We start from the raw sequence: 19,015 nt of genomic DNA on the forward strand, positions 1-19,015 counted from the left end.
TAAAACCACAAAAAAAGTCCGTTTACAGCGCAGTTATTTAGATAAAATATAAATATTTATGCGTAATATAAAGTCAGTTCAAATAGACTTCAAATCACCTCTTCGTTTCAAAGCAAAAAAATAAAATAAAATAAAAAGTTTCTGAGGTTTTATCTGATAGAAAAAAGGCTACTTTGAGACGGGGGGGGGGGGGGGGTCAGGGGGTTTGGGGGGGCGGGGGGCACGGCCGGACCCCCCCTGCCCAGGTAGGTGAGTTGTTTTCAGTGCTCTGTGGGGCCGGGGGGGGGGGAACGCGCCGGGACCCCCCTCCCCCCCCCCCCCAAAAAAAGCCCCTCCGGCCGTAGAACCCCCCAGAGCGAGTACCCGTAATATCCTGGCCGGGGGGGGGGGCCGAGGGGGGGGGTCCTGGCCACCCCCAACATGGGGAGACCCAGGGGGGGCCCCCAATTCGGGACCCCTCCCCACCCAGTGCAGCCCCCCCCCCCGGCGGGGTCTGGGGGGGTGGGGGGGAGGGGCAACACCCGCCTGAGGCTTCAAGTCCATGGTGGGGGAGGGGTGGGGGGGGGGGCTGGGGGGCTGGACCCCCCCTCCCCTCCCCGGGGCCTGCAGTAGCATCCCTGAGGGGTCTCAGTTGGGGGGGGGGGGGGGGGTGAGGGGGTGGCCAGGACCCCCCCCCCCCCCCCGAAGGGGGGGTCCACGTGCCAGGGAAAGGGAAAGGGGGGGGGGCCGGGCTCTTCCTGAGAAGTGGAGGCAGGGAAAAAGGGGGTGCCGGGACCCCCCCAACCTCAGCCCTCCCCAGTTTGGTCCCTGGAGCCGGGTGGGGTAAAGGGGGGGGGGGCTGCACCGGGGGTCCCCCTCCCCGTAAAGTGTCTGCGTGGGCAGGGGGGGGGTCGGTCCCGGCTGGGGTTTTGGGGGGGCGGGGAGGGGGGGTGGGGGCTAAGTCCACTTTACTGGCCGTTAATGCATGAGACGATGCACAGGAGTGCTCGGACATTCACTAAACTATTGCTATCGTTAAATAGTCCCAAAGGTGGGGGGGGAGTTCCTCCCCCTTTTTTTTGGGCTGGGGGGGGGGTGGGGTGGGTGGGGTTTAGAAAGAGGGGGAGGGGCTGTTTCTTGCTCTTAATTGGAAAAAATGAAATTTGAAAGAAAAGCAAGAAAAAAAAAAAAAATCACCTCTTCTTTTTTTTTTTTTTTTTTTTTTTCTCTCTCTCTTTTTGGCTTTACACGAGTCTGTGAGTTTGTGGTGCTGGAAAAAACAAAAAAAAAAGGGGGATTGGAGTGGGGGGGAAAGGGGGGGGAGGAGGCGAACCGGGCAGGATTTTGGGGAGGGGGTGGTCCAGGCAGCGGGAAGGGGCCACATTGTGTGTGTGTGTGGGGGGGCGTTTAGGGGGTGGGGGGCCCGTTCACGCTGCCGGATGTTTTATGTGGGGGTGGGGGGAGGCAAGACCCCCCAAAATGTGGGATCAGCAGGCAGCGAGAGCAGCTCCAGAGGAGGCAGTTCGTGGGGGGGGGGGGTTGGGGGGGTGTGCGGGAGAGACCCCCACCGGGCCCCCCCCCCCTCTCCCCGCTCACGGGTTCGGAGCGTGTTTTCCCTGATAAAATTCCTCCCAGCGGCTCTGGAAGAACCGGCGCATGGCGTGGCCGGCGCGGCCCACGGCCGAGTCGTCCTCGTTGAAGGTCTGGCAGTTGTCGAACACCAAAAGGGCGTCGGCGGCGAACTCCGCCGAGCTCGAGTACCTGAGGGGACACCACGGGATATGTGGGGGGCGCTCAGGACCCCCCACGGGACCCCCCATCCCCGCCTTGGGAGGGGAACTGATCCCTCCCCATCCCCAGGAGAGACCCTCATCCCTGGCAGGGATCCCTAATGAAAGACCCCCCCCCATTCCAAGGAGAGACCCCCGAGAGCCCTGGAAGGGACACCCATTCCCAAAGGAAACCTCCATCCCCAGGATGGGCCCCCCGTCCCTGGGAGGAAACCCTGAGGGCCCCACAAAACCCTCACCACTGGGAAGGGGCCTGATCTCCCAGAGAGACCCCAAACCTGGGAGAGATCCCGGTCAGCACCGAAGAAACCCCATCCCCCATGGCTTCTGAGGGACCCCCAAACCCACAAGAGTCACCCCTCTGAGGGACATCTAACCCCTGCGAGGGACATTCAGCCCTGGAGGAGCCTCCAGCCCCAAGAGGAACCCCCGGCCCCAGGAGGGACCCCCAGCAGCCCCAGGAGGAGCCCCCAGCCCCAGGAGGAGCCCCCAGCCCCACTCACCCGCCCCGCAGGAGCCTGGTGCGCATGGTGGCGAAGTCCATGGGGTTCTTGATGATCTTGCGGTAGCCGGGCACCAGCCGGGGGTTCACGGGCTCCAGGAAGGGCCAGGCGTCCTCGTGCGACTCCATCTCCATCAGGATGATCCTGGGGGCAGAGAAGACATCAGGGGGAGCCCCCCGGGGAGGGGAGAGGGGGTGGGCACGGCCGCAGCCCCCTCCCCACGCCCCAGCCCGGAGCCCCACTCACTCGCAGAAGGTCAGGTCGCTGGGCTGGCCCCGCAGGGCCGAGCTCCTCCGGCGGGGGGGGCCCAGACCCTCCCGCGGGTACCGGGGGGACACGGGCAGCCCCTCCCGGCGGCGCGGGGCCGGGCGGCGCCGCGGGCTCGGCTCCTCCTCGCCGGGGCTCCCCGTGACGGCACGGCCCCGTTTCCGTTTCTTGCCCCGCCGGGGAGACACGGGGTCCCGGTACTGCCCTGCCTGCGGAGGGGGGAGAAAAAGGGGGGGTCACCCTCTGTCCCCACAGATGCTGGGCGCGTTTCCCTGCTCCCTGAGCACCGAGGTGATCCCCAGGGGTCACCCTCTGTCCCCACAGATGCTGGGCGCGTTTCCCCGCTCCCTGGGTGTAGGAGCGTCCGGGGACGGGCAGGGAGAGGGAGCTCTGCAAAGCTGAGACACTTATAGAAATGAACTTTTCTTGCAAGGGTCGTGGGGTGAAAAGGGTTTTGCCTTCAGCCACCAGCCTCGGCTGAAGGGAAGCCCCAAAGGGAGAGAGGGAGAGAGAGAGAAGAGGTAAGAGCAAGGGGTGAGAGCAGGGTGAGAGAGGTGAGCGAGGTGAGGTGAGAGCAAGAGGGAAGGATAGGAGGTAAAAGCAAAAAGGGAGCAAGAGAGCAAGAAGAAGGGATAAGAAGTAAAAGCCCAAAGGGCTGAGGGCCTCGTTACAACGCATTATATCTCCTTCTCTATTGAATATTCTACTTTACAGTGACCAACCGAGATACAAACTCTACAGACTCTGCATGCAGCCTATGAGAACTGCTGCATTACCACATCATTCTGTATTCTAAAGGCTGCTTTTTCTTATCTACCTTTTCCCTGATACCTTGGGGGGGCTACTCCCCAGAGCCCCTTTGTTTGTTATCATCTAACCCAACACCAGCTAATCGCCGTCTTCCTGCCCGCCCTGCCCACATCTCAAAGCCGGCTTTCATCTCTATTTCACTCACAGGTTTTATATTTTCAGTATTTATCAAGCAATCGTATTCCTAAGCTTTCCCTGTCTCACCTTCCCCAACACCTGAGCGCCAAGGTGACCCCCTGGGGTCCTTCCCAAGGATGCTGGGTGCCTCAGAGGCCATCGGAGTCTCTTGGGGACAAGAGGCTCTTGCAGGGATCAGGAGCCTTCACAGCAACGTGAGGGCCACCAGGGTCTCTCCCAGGGCTGGGGGTCTCTCAGACACCATCAGGGGACCAAGTGCTCTCCCCCAGGGGTGGGAGTCCCTCTGGGGTCACCAGTGTTCCTCCTGGGATGGGGATCCCTCCCACCGACATGGGGGTCTCTCAGAGGCCAGTAAGGTCCCTCCTGGGGATGAGAGTCTTCTCTGGGAAAGGGGATCCCTCCCAGGGGCACGGGGGGTCCCTCAGAGACCATCGGGGTCTCTCCCAAGAATGGGGATGGGGGTCCCATGGGGGGACATCAGGATCCCTCTTGGGAACCAGAGTTTTTTCCAGACACCAGGACCTCTCCCGGGGAGACAGGAGGTCCGGCAGGGATCACCTTGGTGACGGGGCTGCCCCACAACCTACCCGGGCCACGCAGACGGAGCAGAACCAGTCGCCCTCGGGCACCTCTGTCATGCGGGGCCGGTGGCAGTAGAGGTGGCAGCCGCGGTCGCAGCCGTCGCACAGCAGCAGGTGCTCGTCGTCGTCCCCTCGCCGGCAAACCAGGCAGGTCTGGAGGGGGGACACGGGGCGGGGGGGGCTCAGAGCTGCTTGAAATCCCCTGGACCACCCCTCCGTCCCCTCCCGGCGCGGGCTCTCACCACTCTGTTGACGGATTTCTCCCAGGCGATGGATTTCTCCAGCTGGAAGATGCACAGGGACACCTGGGCCGCGCTGCGGCACCGCTCCAGCGTCTGCCGCCACGTCCGCACCCGCGGCGTGATCTCGTAGGAGCTGCGGGGACAGCGGGGGGCTCAGCCCGGCCTGGGGGGTCCTGCCCCGGCCCGGGCTCCCAGGTAAAGGTCACAGGGAATCCCCACACACCCCAGCAGGGTGATGATCCCAGAAGGGATCGCGGACCCTGCTGGTCCTGCTCAGCCCCTGGGAGGAGTCCTGGGCTCTGCTCAGCCCCGAGCAGGACCCCGATGGGGAGACCCCCCTGCCTAGGAAGAGATCCCATCCCTCAGAGAGACCCCAATGGCCTCTGAGGGAGCCCCAGACCCATGGGAGGGATCCTCATTCCCAGGGAAGTCTTTCATCCCCAGGAGGGACCACGATGGCCTCTGAGACCCTCACCCCCAGGAGAAACCCTGCTGGGCCCCCGCATTCCCAGGAAGGGCCCTGATCCCCAGAAGAGACTCTCATCCCCAAGAGAGACCCCTCCAGGACCTCTGAGGGACTCCCACATTCCCGGGAAAATCCCTATCCCAGGAAGAACATCAGTGACCCACAAGGGACCCCCACTCCCAGGAAGGCATCCCATCCCTAGGAAATCCCCCAATGGCCTCTGAGAGACCCCCACCCTCAGGAGAGACCCTGCTGGCCCCCCACATCCCCAGGGGGCTCCTGACCCAGGGGAGGGCTCGGGGCGTGGAGGGGCTGAAAACAGGCACGGCCACGGGGGACACATCTGGGGACACATCTGGGGACACCTTCTCCTCCGGGGGCTCCTGAGCCACCCGCTCGGCTGCCGTGACAGGAGGAGGAGCAGCAGCAGCAGGTGAGACGTGGGGTGTGTGCGGGGTGCTCACATCTCAGTGGGGCCCAGGTTCAGCTCCTCGGGGCCGCTCAGCACGGCTTTCTCCACCACCACCTCGTGCAGCGGCCACAGCGGCTCCTTCAGGTAGCGGCGCTCCAGGTTCTGCTCCAGCGCCGCCAGGCGCAGCACGGCCAGGTCCAGGGGGTTGGTGAGCTCCCGGCGCAGCGGGAGCCCGTCCCGCCGGCTCCGCACCGTGATGTCCTCCAGGGGCTCCACCTTGTGCTCGCAGTACCTCAGGTCGTCCCGCGTCGAGTCCGGGCTGGGGCACGTCCAACCCTGTGGGGCGAGGAGGACAGCGGAGGGTGGTCAGTTGGTCAGTTGGGTCACGGGGAGTGGGGGGGGGGGTCACTCAGCACTGTGAGCACCCACCCGGATCTGCAGGTCGGCCATGAGGACGCGCTGCTCCAGCTCCTCCACCCACTGCAGGACGCCCAGGTCGGTCTCGTAGGCTCTGTCCGGCACTGACCACTGCGCCAGGGCTTCCCGAGACACCGCGGCTGCTGCCGAGTCCGGCCGAGGGTGGAAGATGGGGTCTGGAGGGGAGAAAAAGGGGGTCAGGGAGGGGGGACGGGCAGCAGAGCCCCATCCCAGGACACACGAGGAATATGGGGTCTGGAGGAGAGAAAAAGGGGGTCAGGGAGGGGGGGGCAGGCAGCAGAGCCCCAGCTGGGACACACGGGGAAGATGGAGCCTGGAAAGGAGGAAAGAAGGGTCAAGGACAGAGGACAGGGAGCAGCTCCCTAACCTGGAGGTGCAGGGAGAAGATGGGGGTCTGGAAGGGCACAGGGGAGGAGCAGAGGGGGACAGGCAGCAGCCCCCCAGCCTGGTGGCGTGGGCGGAAAGTGGGGTCTGGAGGGCAAACGTGAGCAGTAGCCCCCCCAGCCTAGAGAGCAGCTGCAAGATGCAGCCTGGGGAACCAGAGGACAGGCTCAGAGGGGCAACAAGGAGCAGCCCCCTGCCCCAGGGCAGGGGTGGAAGGCGAAGTCTGGGGCAAGGGGTAAAGGGTGGGCTCAGGGAGGGAACAGGGACGAATCCCTGCCTCAGGGATTTGGGCAGAACTGGGGGCTCACAGGGGGACAGGCAGGAGCCCCCCTATCCCAGTTAAAAGGTGAGTCTGGGAGCAGGGGCTGGGCTCACCGGTGGTGGTGCGTTGGCAAACCTCGCGCAGGAACTCCTTGTGCTTCGTGAGGTGCTTGTGCAGCGCCTTCTCCCGGATCCCCCGCGGGTGCAGCGCCCGCGCCACGGCCTCCAGCTCCTCGGGGTCCCGCAGCCACCACCACCCGCTCTGCATCTCTGCAAGGGCAGCGCCACAGCTCAGCACCGTGCCGGGGCACCGGCGGCACCACCACGGGGCTCCCGGCTCTCACCGGTGGGCACCGGCTGCTCCGTCAGCTGCGTCAGGTACTTCTGCTCGATCTGCTTGAAGAATTTGGTGGGGGGTCTCCCTCGGCGCTTGGGTTGTCCCGGCACGTCCTGCAGCTTTTCCAGGCTGCCCTGGCTGCGGGGGCAGGCGCCGTGGGCCCTGGGGCCGGCGTGCACCGGCGTGGAGGCGAGCAGGGGAGCCGTGGGGTCGTCTGCAGGGAGTCCGTTCAGCTGGAGGGACGGGGGGAACGTCAGAGAAGGCGGATGGGAAGTTATAGAATATTCTGCTTTGGAAGGGACTCACAAGGATTATCACACCTGGATCGTCGGCCCCTGAATCCTGCAGCTCCCCCAGTCCTGCTGCCCCTAAATCCCCCAGCCCCCGATTCCTCAGCCCCCCACTCCTGCAGCCCCTCAATCTCAAATTCTTCAGCTCCCCAACCCCCACAGCCTCTCAAACCCACAGCCCCCAATCCTGCAGCCTCCCCGCCCCTGGAGCTGCCCAGGGAGAATCCCCCTCCCCACACAACCCCTCGGGTCGGGGTGCAAGTGCTGGGTGCAGACCCCCAACCCCGTACCTGGCGTGCCGAGCCCTTGGGGGGCTCCCCACGGCTCTGGCTGCGGGGGGCTGCGGGAGCTCGCGGCGGGGGCTCGGCCGAGGAGGTAGCAAGGGGGGCTCTGTCATCGCAGGGTGTGCGGGGCAGCAGGTTAAACCAGGGCCCCGGTTTTGCCACAGCCTCCGGGGCTCTCTCCTCCTCCTCCTCCTCCTCCTCCTCCTCCTCTTCCTCCTCCATGGGGCCTGAGGGGGCCTGGGGCGGCGGGAGCCCCGTGTCCCCCTTGCCGGGGCTGCTGGCCGGGGTGAGGACGGAGCCTTTGAGCAGGGACGACTGTGTCTGGCTCAGCCAGGACAGGAAGGCCGACTGGCTGAGGTCATGCTGGCTCTGCCCCAGGGTCTCTGGCTCCTCCAGGACCCCGTTGACCGGGGTGGGGCAGGGCCCGCAGTGCTGTGCCAGCTCCTCTTTGCTCTTGCGGGGCCGCCCGCGGGCGCGCGAGGCCGAGGCCGGGCAGCTCGTCCGGCTGGCCACGGGCACGGCCGCCGGCTCCTCCTTCACCGGACACACGTGCGGGGGGGACACCTTCTCCTCCGGGGGCTCCTGAGCCACCGCCTCGGCTGCTGAGACAGGAGGAGGAGGAGGGACGGGTGAGATGTGGGGTCCCCTCGCAGCTGCCACGACCCCCCAAAAAAGGCCCCTTCCCCGCTCACCCTCTGCGCCCTCCACGAAGATGCCGCCCAGGTGGGGCAGGACCCAGTAACGCCGCCGGAACCGGTCCTGGCCCAGGGAGGCTGCACGCAGGGTCTGGGAGGAATGGAGCAGCTTCTTGCGGAAGAACATCTGCCTCTGTGGGGAAAGCGGGGGGTGGTGAGGGGGCTGCAGCCCCCTCAGAGAGCTGAACACCACACCTCCAGCACCCGCTCACCTTGGCCAGCTTCTCGATCTGCCGTTCCAGCTCCGGGACGCTGGACGCGGATGTGTCGGCCTGGGGAAGGGACGGATCAGTCAGGGAAGAGACTCCCGAGGTGGCACCCCCACCTCTGCCCCCCAGCAGAGCCCGGAGCAACCCACCTCCTCCTCCCGGCGGGATTTCCGCCCCCGGGTCTCCTCCTCCTCCTCCATCTCCAGCCCCGTGTCCTCGGTCAGGCGGGAGCTGCGCCGGCGCCGGCCGTCCTCCAGCCCCGTGATCTCCGACTCGGGGCGACCCGTTTTCTTGGCCAGAGCCACCTTCAGCCTGCCAGGACACGGTTGGAGGTGTTGGGCACCCGTCCCCCTGCCCACCCCATGCCCCCCGGTCGCTCCTCGAGCGCCAGGGGCGGAGGGGAAGGTGCTGAGGCTGCAAGTGAAGCCCCTTCCCCACCAACCTGCGGAGTCGGCCCTCGATGATCCACTTGTTCTTCCTGTAGTTGGACATGTTCTCCAGCGTCTTGTCGATCTCGCTGCACAACACAGGACACAGGGATGGCTGCAGCGGGCAGCTCCAGGAGCGGAGCAGCTCCCACTCCACCACCTGGAATCAGAGGATCTCCGTGGCCCCCACACCCAGCCCTACCTGATGATGAGGGCGCTGCTGTTGAGCTCGTTGACCAGGAAGACCAGGATGGCGGCTTTGCGCTCCGGGGGCAGCGCCTGGAAGGGTTTGGTGCGCAGCCCCTCGCACAGCTCCGCGCCCGCCCCGTGCGCCGTCAGGAAGCAGCGCAGCACCTCGGACACCGTGTCGCGGTTCAGGCTGATCTCCGACACTTTCTCCCCCAGGATCTTCAGGGACTGGGCAGAACAGAGGGAGAGGTTTGGGGAGTCGCCCTCCTTCGCCTCCGTGGGGGTTTGACAGGAGGGGGTTCCTGCGCAGAGGTGGTCCGGGGGTGTTTTGGGTGCTCCCAGCACAAGGAGAGATGTGGGGACACCCCAAAAGGTGCTGGGGGTGAGGAGGGGGCTGGCCACAGGGAAGGAGTGCAGGGAGAGCAGCACATCCCAAATATAGGATCCCCCATCCCGAGTTCTGCGGGCACTGACAGCCCCAGCCAAGGCAGGGGAAAAAGTAAAGAGAATGGTCAAAAGGGGAGAAAGAGAGGGAAAAGGAAAAGGGAGGGAAGGAAAGTGAAAGCAGAGGTTAAAAAAAAAAAGGTGGTTGGAAGAAAAGGGAAGGAACAGAAAGGAGGAAGGGAAAATGGGGGGAAGAAGAGAGGAAGAAAAGAAAGGGGAAGGGGGAAAAAGAAAGAGAATTGAAAATAGAAAGGGGAGGGGAGGGGAAAAGGGAAAGGGAGAGAAGGAAACAGAAAAGTGGGGGGAACAAGGGAAGAGAAAAATAAGGGGGAAAAATAAGGGAAAGGAAGGACTTGCCCAACCTGGTGAGAGGGAATCTCACCTAACAGGGGGTCTCACCTGGCAGGGAAGGGGGTCTCACCTGGCAGTAGGGCGGCAGCCCGGGGTCGCAGAGCGCTGCCTGCAGCAGCCTCACCAGCAGGTCCTGCAGCTGCCCCGCGCCGGGGGCCACCCCCAGCAGCCCCTCCTGCAGCGCGCCCAGCGTGGGCACGTCCCGTGCCGGCTCCAGCCCCAGCACCTTCCCGTAGCTCTGCAGGAACTCCACCACCGTCAGGCAGTCGGAAAATGCTCGGCTGGGCAGGACGAGCCCCGGGATGCGGGAGAAGGCCGGAAGGGGCTGTGGATTGGGGAGAGGTGGGTCAGAGGCAGCTGGCAGCTCCCCACGGTGAGTTTTCTGAGCCCCCCGGCACAGCCCACCTGGTGGTCCCCCAGGCACATGTCCTCCGTGGGCTTCTTCATCTCCTCCAGGATGAGCTGCTGCCGCTGCCGCTCCTCCAGGCGCCGCTGGGCCAGCAGCCCCTTGTCTGCCTTCCGAGGCCCCTTGCCCTTCTTCTCCTTGGGCCGGGCCTTGTCCTTGCCCTTCTCTGGCTTCCCCTTCTTCTCCTTGGCCTGCGTCAGCGCCCGGATGTGTTGGGGGGGGGAAAAAAGTAATGGGAAAAATCCATTTTCATTTTTCATCTCCTCCCTCTCCCCGGCCTACTCGTGCCCACGGACTCACCTTGGATTTCTTCTTGGCCTCCTTGGCCCTGGGGGCTTTGGCCTCCTGCTTCTGCTTGTTCTTGGCCTGAGGGGAGGACACAACCCGCTCAGGGACCCCCTGCACCAGGGGAAACCCCCACCCAAACCCGCGCAGCCCCTGAGCCCGCACCTTCCGCCTCATTTTCTTCTTGATCTTGCTCATTTTCAACTTATCCTCCTCGCTCAGCACCTCTGGGGGGACACACAGGGAGAGTGGGCATGAACCAGGCGCCGGGATCCCACCAGGGCCAGGCTGTGAGGGGCTTCCCCAGCTCCCCCCCCCCCAACACCAGGGCTGGGAAGGGGGTACCTTGTGCCTCCAGCCTCTTCAGCAGCCGTGCGTCCGTCTTGCTCAGCAAATCCACCATCCTGACCTTGGGCGGGCGGCCCCGGCCCCGTTTGGTGGCCGGAGGCTCCTTGGGCTTGGCCTTCTCGGCGTTGCGGGGCCGGCCGCGCTTGCCCGTGATGGCCTGGATGCGCCCGGGGATCTCCTCGGGGCTCAGCTTCACCCACTGCACGCCCTGGGGGGCACGAGTTGGGGTCACCCCCCGGCCCAGAGCGGGGTTGGGGGGAGACGGGGGGGGCTCAGCAGCCCCCCAGACCCACCTCTGGCGTGTCCCGCTCCTCATAGAAGTCTCCCACGGGCATGCGGGGGCTGAAGCTGAAGTGCTCACGCCGGACATCCTGCACCATGTTCCTGCTCAGGTACTGCGGGCAGGGAGGAGGAGGAGGAGGAGGAGGAGGAGGAGGAGGAAGGCGGTGAGGAGGTCTCAGCGCTCATGGCTCGCCGCAGCCCCCATCAACCCCGGCCTTTGCGGGGCTGGGGTGGACCAGAACCGCCCCGGCTCGGGTCAGCTCCCACCCCGCTGTGTCCCCAGGGGCGCCGTACCTTGATCACCTCCGGGAACTGCTTCATCCTCTTCCCGCAGGGGCCGTAGTACCAGGTCTCGCCCTGCCAGCGATGGTTCCCCTTCTTGATCCGAACCTCCCGCCTCCACCTGGGCACGGCAGCGTCAGCCCGGGGCCGCGGGGCAGGATGGGCACGATGGGGACGGGATGGGGCGGGGACGGGGACAGGACGGCCCCGAGGGGGACAGCACCAGCGACAAGGCGGGGAGGGGATGGAGTCGGGGACAGAGCAGTGGGAGGGGCTGGCGATGGGGACGGGATGGGAAGGGGATGGGAACGGCGATAGTTTCAGGAGCAGGACGGTGGGAAGAGGACGGGAGTTTTTGAGGCAGGAAGGGGAAGGGACGGTGGGAGGGGGCCAGGGACAAGACGGCAGAAAGGGAACAGGGTCGGGGGCAGGACGGCCCCAGGGGGACATCCCACGTACCCGTGCTGCAGCGGGAAGCGCACCTCCTCCTGCGTGGCGATGCGCCGCCGAGGGACATCACCTGCGGGGAGGGGACAGGTGGGACGATGCGCTGGCGGCCGCGGGGCCCCCGGTGGGTCAGGCCGGGCGGGGTAGGGTGGCGGCCATACCTGCCCCCGAGGCACTCAGCGGGGCGGTCTCTTCGCTCTCTCCTTCTGGCGCGGCCGAAGTCTCCGGGCAGCTGTCGGCAGCCTCCTCCTCCTCCTCCTCCTCTTCTTCCTCCTCCTCCTCCTCCTCCTCCTCCGCAGACGGGGCCGGAGACTCCGGCTCCAGCGGAGGGTCGAGCTGCAGCGACCCCGACTCCCGCAGCCCCGCGTGGTCGCCGCTCTTCAGCTCGGCGTTGTCGCCTGAGGAGCCAAGGTCGGGGACGTCACCGGACACGTCACGGGGGCTGCGCGTCCCCTCCCTGCGCTGCCCGGGGGCCTCGGGGCTGCCACACGCTCCATCCCTCGTGGGGAACGAGGAGGGGTGACCGGCCGCGGGTGTGGACACGCCGGGGCCGCACGTACCGTGCAGGGCGGGCGGCGAGCCGGGGCCATCGAGCAGCGGGGCGGGCGAGGGGCTGGCGGGCAGCAGGCTGAAGGAGCCGGCGTGCAGTGGGGGGCTGGCGGCCAGGTCGGGGGGCTCCTCCAAGGACGACTTGTCGCTCACCAGCTGCGAGTCGTCCATAGCGTACAGGTCGCCGGTGCCGGGGTCTGGGGAGGGGGGTGAGCGCCAGGGCTGGGGGCACACGCACCCACATCTCCGCTCTCGGGGACCGGGGGTTTGGGGACGGGGTGTGTGGAGTGGCCGAAAAGGCTCCGGCAGCAGAGGGGTTAAAAGGGGTTTGGGCACCCCCCCCCCTTTCCCCCCCCCCCAGCCCCGCCTCCTCCTCTGGGAAGCGGAGGAGCCCAAAATGGCCGTGGCGATGCTCAGCAGCGCGGAAGTTCAGGCGCTGAGTAACCGCCTCGTCACGGAGCTGGGAAGGACGGGAAGGAAGGCAGGGAAGGCCGGCAGCGCGGCGGGGACGCGGGCCCGCCCCTGCCCCCGGAGAACGCCGCGGCCACCGCCGCCTCCTCCATCGCCACATCTCCGCACGGGCACCGACAAGGGCTGGCGATGCTGCCCGGCCACCGAGGCCAGGGAATGTGGTTGTGCCCCCACCCCCCCGCGTCCTGCCCCACCACAGCCCCGACAGCCCCCCCCGTACCTCTGGCCAGGGACTCGAAGGGCTCCAGGGGGTCCTCGCTGAGGATGTGGGTGTCCTCCAGCCGCGGGGCGATGGGTGACGCGTCCCCCAGGCACCCGCCGTCCCTGGGTGTCAGGACGGGTCCCTCCGACCCCAGCGACCCCGTGCCAGCGGCTGCGGCGCCGTTGTAGCTACAGATCTTCAGGTCTGAAGGGAACAATCGACCGAAAACAGACCCTGAGACGTGATGGTGCCAGAGCTGGGGGATCCCCGCTGCTGTTCCCCGAGCTGGGACACCCGGCCCTCCATGGCACCGGGCAGTGACACCCCGGGCTGTGCCCAGCCTGGTTTTACAAGATCCCAACGCCTGCTCCAAGCTGTGACCAACCAAACCCCATCCAGGACACTGGGCAGGCGGGTCAGAGCAACTGGGATTCCCCAAGGAATGCGATGCCCAACTCGACCAGGATCCAGCACCCACCTGCCAGGGCCCCAGCGCCCCATCCCAGAGCTCTGCCAGCCCTCCCGGGCTCCTACCTGGCTGTGCTTCCTCCAGCTCCTGGCTGCCCACCAGCCCACCCCCGTTCTCCGCAGCAGCAGCGGTGGTGGTGGTGGTGGTGGTGGGCATCTCTTTGGCTGCACCATCAGCGTCTCCCTGGCCGGGGTCCGGCTCGTCCGGAGCCAGCGGGAAGGGCTGCGCGTCCGAGCTCAGGATGGGCGAGGACTGACCCGCCGCGTAGAAGCCGTCGGGCCCGTTCTGCATCAGCTCGAAGCTCTGGTCGTGGAAGGAGTCGTAGAGCTCCTGCGAGTCGAAGTTCAGCCCCATGGGCCCGGCGGTGCCGTTGCCCCAGAACTCCTGCCCGGCCGCCCGCAGGTTGGTGCCGTGCCCCGGCGACGCCGGCCGGGACCCCCCGGCCACGCCGTTGAGGGAGAACTGTCCGAGGGCGGGCGGGGCCCCGTCCTTGAGGCCGCCGGCGGGCGCGTAGGGCGCGTAGTCCCACAGGCAGTCGTAGGCGCGGAGGGGCTGGCCCCCGGCGGGCGCGGAGCCGGGCGAGAACGTCCCTGAAGTACCGGGGTGGGATACAGTAGAGAAGCCATTGACATTCATGCCCCCGTTCAGACCTGCGAGGGAACGGAGGGACGGCGAGGTCAGCGCCGCCGGGTCTCTCCGGTGGGTTTGAGATGGATCAATGACCGGGCCGGGCAGCTGCCAAAGCCCTGCTCGTGTCCCCCCTCCATCCCTGGATAGAAGCGGGGGGGGGGGTTTGCACGGTCCTCGTTTGCCAAACCGGCTCTGCCACGGGCTCCGCCGGCACCGGGCCGAGCGCCACAGGACGCCGGGGATTAGCCGAGTGCTTGGCAGGGCTGTGCCGGATCAGCTGACCGGCCAAATCCACGCACGGCCCCTGTGCCGGCGCCGCGGCTTTTCTAGGCCAAGGCGGCGACAGGGACGCGCAGACCCCGGCCCCGGCCCCACGCGCTGGAGCTGCCGCCGGCCACGGCCCCTCCATCCCTGTGGGCCGTCTGTCCCTGCAGCCCCTCCATCCCTGTGTCCCCTCTGGCCCCACAGCCACCCCACCCCTGTGTCCCCTTTGGTCCCATGGCCACCCCATCCCTGCAGCCCCTCCATCCCTGTGTCCCCTCTGCCCCATGGCCACCCCATCCCTGTGTCTCCTCCATCCCTGTCCCCTGTGGGCTCACTTACTTTTCCCTTGCGGGGGGAAGCTGAGCGGGGAGCTGTGGGCGAAGGGGGGGTCCCCTGAGGCAGGCGTGGGTTTCGGTCCTGAGGCAGCGGGTGCAGAGGAAAGGCCAGTGAAGTTAAAATGGTTGTTTGTTTCCATTTCTGCACGGGGGGAGAAGATGCACCGGGGTCAGTCACTGGCAGGGACGGGCTCCCAGCGTGGTGACCCACCCACCACTGACCCTCCCGTTCCCTCTCCCTGCAGTCCCCAGCCTGGGGCTCGAGGGCTGGGGAGGGCGAGGAGTGACAGCAAACTCCCCCGGGACTGAGATGCCACCTGTGCTGCGCTCTGGCCCACGTCCAGCCACCCCAGCTGGACAAGTTGCCACCTGCTTGAGCACAGCGTGTCACCAGCGTCCCCAGGGACGGCCATCGCCAAGGTGCGATCACTGTGCGCCACCACCCCGGGGTGAGACCGTGGGGGCTCCCAGCCAAGGACCCACATGGATCCCCCCCCAAAGCAGCTCTGTGACCCCACGAGGACCCAGCATAACCCAACGCTCCAGGCACAGGAATGACCCTGCGGTGACAGTGTCCCTGCCATCCCCCCTCCCAAGGTGGAGGGGACCCCACACCCCATCCGCCAGGCACAGCTCCAGGGTTTGAGGCCAGAGCTGTGTTGGGAGCAAGCAGGAGCTGAAGGCCCAGCACCGGCTTGGGCAGGAGCCTGGTGACCTTCGCCCTCCCAGGAACCCCAAACGCTCCCTCAAACCCGAGGCCACGAGGAAGGATCCCGGTGGCTGCGGCCGCAGGACGGGGCACGGGGGAGCTGAGGCCCTGCAAGCCCAGCAGATGAAGAGGGAGCCCCAGTGGCGGTGGGGACCCACAGGGACACCCCGCGGAGCTTCCCTCTGCCGGCAACTCCTGGTTGTGCCACGCTTGCCAAACCTGCCACCGGCCAGGGTGGCACCGACCTCTCCGGAAGGGCCAAGGCTGCCGCACTCGGCACTTCAGCAGCGCCTGGTGGCACAGCCCCGTGTCGAAACTCGGATTTCATCACACCCTCACCCGCCTCAGCCGGTGCCCTGGCAGGGGCCGCAGGGGCCACTGAGCCTGGCCAGGGCCACCGGTGATTCATCCACCGGAGAAACCCGTATGGGCGGTGACGCAGCTGCCACACGCGTGTGGCTCCCGGACATCCCAGGACGGACCCGCAGCCGCCTCCCCCCGAACCGTGAACCGGCCTCTCCCCTGACCCAGCCGGGACCCCCGGGCGTGGGGACACCGGCAGCGGCGGGGCTGGATAAGGAAAAGCCTTTCCGGTCCCACCCCGTGTGTGATGCGCCGGCCAGGAACGCGCTGCCGGCTTTGGAGGTCAGAGGAGGCGGCCAAGGGACGTGCCAGAACCGGGCAGGTGGCGGCTGCAGGTCGCAGACTGAGGGGGACTGCGATGGTCTGGGCACGTGCCAGGGTGGGGAGGAGGCCGGGGAGAAAATAAAAGCCAGCAAGGTGGGAATGTCACCCTTGCTCCCAGGGACGCCCCAGGCCCTGCAGAGGCCAGAGCCGCCCTCGGCACGGCTGGGAGCTCAGCCAGTGCCAGGCGCATTGTGAGCACCGGCCATCCACGGCCAACCCATCACCTCCCACCGGCGCCGGGGCTCCCGCGGCCCCGCTCCCCCCCGCCCTGTGAGCCGCCGAGCGCAGAGCTGAAACTGGGCCACGGCGCGAAACCGGAGCCGGGCGAGGTGAGCGGGGCGAGGGGCAGGAGCCCGGGGACGGCGGCACTGCGGGCACCTCGGCCACGGTGGGTGACAAGGCGGCCACTGAGCCCGTGCCTGACCCCGGCTCCTGTCGCACCGGGCACAGCCAACGTGGCAGCGACACTGGCCTGGGTGTCAAACCCGGTGGCAGCGGCAGCCACTGGCCCCTGGCATCCCCGCGGGGACACTGGGGCCACGACTGTCCCCGGGAGCTGAGCTGGGGGGGTCGGAGCTCCAGGCTGGGGGGGAACTGTCGGTGCCGTGGAGCCGGTGCCGCTCCTCGGGCAGAGAGCTCGGCCCCCCCGGTTCTGCGGCCCCCCCCCGGCCCGGTATCACCGGGAGGCCCCGGGAGCGTGACGCGACCTGATTAAAAAGGACGTTTCAAAAACAACGAGACGCAACAACCGGCTGCCATTTCCCGGCCACTTCCTGCGGGGACGGACACACGGGGGGACACGGGACCGGCCCCGCAGCGCCGCACCCGGCGGGGACCCTCCGGTTCCTGCGGCAAGGACACCCCCGGGCCCCTCTCGCAGACCCCCGCAGGGTCTCCGGGGATGGGGGGGATCGGTGTCCGCGGCCCCCCGCCGCCGCAGGGGGGTCCCGGTTCCGGACAGTGCTTTGGGAGGGGGGGGGACAGGGACGGGCGGTGCGGGAGGGGGCTCCCCCCGAGCTCCGGGACAGGGGTGCGGGGGAACCGCACCGGCCACCGGGAACGGGGCTCGGGCTCCCCGCGGCTCTGGGCCCTTGGCCGCTGCTCCGGCAGGCGAGCGGGTGGGTCGCTGGGAGCCGGTAACGGAGGAGGAGGGGGGGGTACGTCATGGAACCGGATGCGCAGGGGAAGCGGGGAAAAGACGGCGTCGCACCGAGGTCGGGCAAGCGGAGCGGGTTCCCGCGCCGCCGAGGCCCTAGCCGCCGCTACCGACCCCCCGGCGCCCCCGCCCGGAGCCGGAACGGGCCTTACCGCACCGCCCGCCCCCCCTTCTCCGCCGCGACCCCGCACCTGGCAGGCGGCGGCGCGGGCCCGGCTCAGGCGGCGCGGGGGCGGGGGGCGGCTCGGCATGGCGCGGCCCCTCCGCCGCACCGGGCCGGGCCGGGGCCCCTCCGCTCCGATCCGCTCCGGTACCGGGCCGGGCCGCGGAGCCGAACCCGCGGCCGCGGCAGGAAGCGCCTCGCGCCGCCGGGCGGTCCCGGGACCGCCCCCGTCCGTCCCGTCCTTCCCCCCCCCTCCCCCCGCACGTCACGGCGGCCGCAGTGGCGTCACCGGGAGCGGCGCCGCCGTGGCGTCACCGGGGGCGGGCGCGCGCCCACGTGGGAGGGGGATCCCCGCCCCCGGCGGGGTCAGGGCGGGGGGAATCCCCACGCGGGGACGCCCCCCTACCCCCGGCTCCGGGACCCCCGGGTCGCCTCGGGGCTCCCCCACCGCGCACCGGCACCCCCCGGGAACATCGGTCCCGGTTCCTCCCCCCCCCCCCCCCGCGCTCTCGTTCGTTCTCCCCTCGCTCCCCGCAGCCCCGGCTCGACCCCCGAGAACGGCGGCGCACTGGGACCGGGACCCCGGCGGACACCGGTGCTCCCCGGTTCGGCCGCGGGGACACCGGGCCCCCCCCCGGCTCCCCCCGGCCCCCGGGATCCCCGGTGACGTCACGCGGCACCGGCCGGGCCGCGCTGCGCAGGGCCCGGGGGCGACACCGGCTCCGGGGGCGGCGGGGGGAGAAGGGGGTCCCGGTGCGGGGGGGTCGTCCCGGTGCGGCCGCAATGGAAGTGGGGGGGTGGGGGGGGGACGGCTGTCCCTTCCCGGTGCGGAGCAGCGGAGCCCGGTGCGGGGGTTCCCCGCCCGGTGGAGGCTCCCGGGGGGTTGGGGAGGTCCCGGTACAGAGCCCGGGGTGCCGGTGCAGCTGGTCCGCTCTCAGGGGGTCCCGGTACAGATCCGGGGGTCCCTGTACAGCCATCCCAGCCCCATAGGGAGTCCCCGTGGGTCCCGGTATCCCCGTCCGCGGGTCCCGTCCTGCGCGGTGCGTACCTGGGGGGGCGGCGGGGGCGGCCCGCACCAGCCCCGGTGCCCGCCCGGCCCGGTGCGCTGCGGTGCCGGTGCCGGTGGCGGAGCCGGGCGGGGCGCAGGTGCTCCCGGCCCCGCGTGATGTCAGCGATCGCCGCCGCCCCCTCCGCCACCGGGGCCGCGCCGCCATTTAAAGGGACCGCCGCCCTCCGTGGGGTGGGGGGGGGATGGGGGATGGCGGGGAACACCCTCCCAAACCGGGGCCGCGCCGCGGGACCCCCGGCTGCCGCCCCCGCGGGGACACCCTCGGCACCGCGCTCCTCCGTGGGGCTGAGCAGAGCCCGTCACCGGGGGAGGGTCACCGGCAGAGCAGTGAGGAGGGGGTCGAGAGCTGGGAGTGGTCCCGGTGCCCTCGGAGGGTTGTCCCCCAGCCCCGCACTGGGCGAGGTCAGGCCGGAGCGGCCCCCCGGGACCCCGGGGACAAAGTAGCAGCTGCCGGGGCCTGGCCGGGGCGGTTCTTTGTGCTGCGAAATGGTGGAGCTGGAACTGCGCGGGGGGGGGGCGGGGGGAACGGCAGAGACTGGGACAGACAGACGGACACAGGGCTGGGCGGCGACACAGGAACAGCATCTGTCAGCCCCCGGGCTGTGCCGGCACTGGAGGGGCCACGGTGCTCCGGGGTGGGAGGAGGGGGCTCCCCTGCTCCTGGAGACCCCATAGGACAAAGCGGGACTCTTCCCCCTCCTGGGGAGCCCCCAGGGCTGGGGGTCCCTGCACTGCTGGAGCAGCTGAGATAGAAGCCAGCACA

The 19,015-nt window shown here is 68.3% G+C and overlaps 1 protein-coding gene across 5 annotated transcripts; it reads right to left on the minus strand.

Annotated features, from left to right (window-relative positions):
• Positions 1–694: 694 nt before the first annotated feature.
• On the minus strand, positions 695–18,292 carry BAZ2A (bromodomain adjacent to zinc finger domain 2A). 5 transcript variants are annotated; one of them, XM_066207391.1, is made up of 29 exons: positions 17,212–17,374; positions 14,473–14,610; positions 13,305–13,889; positions 12,789–12,974; positions 12,109–12,294; positions 11,710–11,946; positions 11,561–11,621; positions 11,114–11,222; positions 10,831–10,932; positions 10,535–10,745; positions 10,355–10,416; positions 10,205–10,270; positions 9,904–10,095; positions 9,569–9,823; positions 8,717–8,931; positions 8,529–8,603; positions 8,236–8,398; positions 8,090–8,149; positions 7,875–8,010; positions 7,189–7,784; positions 6,616–6,841; positions 6,386–6,541; positions 5,618–5,781; positions 5,241–5,524; positions 4,311–4,443; positions 4,075–4,221; positions 2,519–2,748; positions 2,273–2,416; positions 695–1,740 (listed from the first exon to the last, which is right to left on the minus strand). In XM_066207391.1, exons 2-29 carry the CDS (start codon positions 14,606–14,608, stop codon positions 1,572–1,574), a joined length of 5,286 nt encoding a protein of 1,761 aa, XP_066063488.1. In that variant the 5' UTR covers positions 14,609–14,610; positions 17,212–17,374; the 3' UTR covers positions 695–1,571. The 5 variants fall into 5 exon arrangements, with proteins under 5 accessions (XP_066063488.1, XP_066063485.1, XP_066063487.1 ...); XM_066207388.1 differs by lacking the exon at positions 17,212–17,374 and adding an exon at positions 18,232–18,292 and having other exon boundaries at positions 10,205–10,416; XM_066207390.1 differs by having other exon boundaries at positions 7,189–7,781; positions 10,205–10,416; positions 17,212–17,376.
• Between the last annotated feature and the right edge of the window lie 723 nt (positions 18,293–19,015).

Source organism: Chamaea fasciata, unplaced genomic scaffold (genome assembly GCF_029207755.1).
Source record: "Chamaea fasciata isolate MVZ Bird 193981 ecotype frontalis unplaced genomic scaffold, bChaFas1.0.hap1 SCAF_41, whole genome shotgun sequence".
Taxonomy (NCBI): Eukaryota; Metazoa; Chordata; class Aves; order Passeriformes; family Sylviidae; genus Chamaea; species Chamaea fasciata.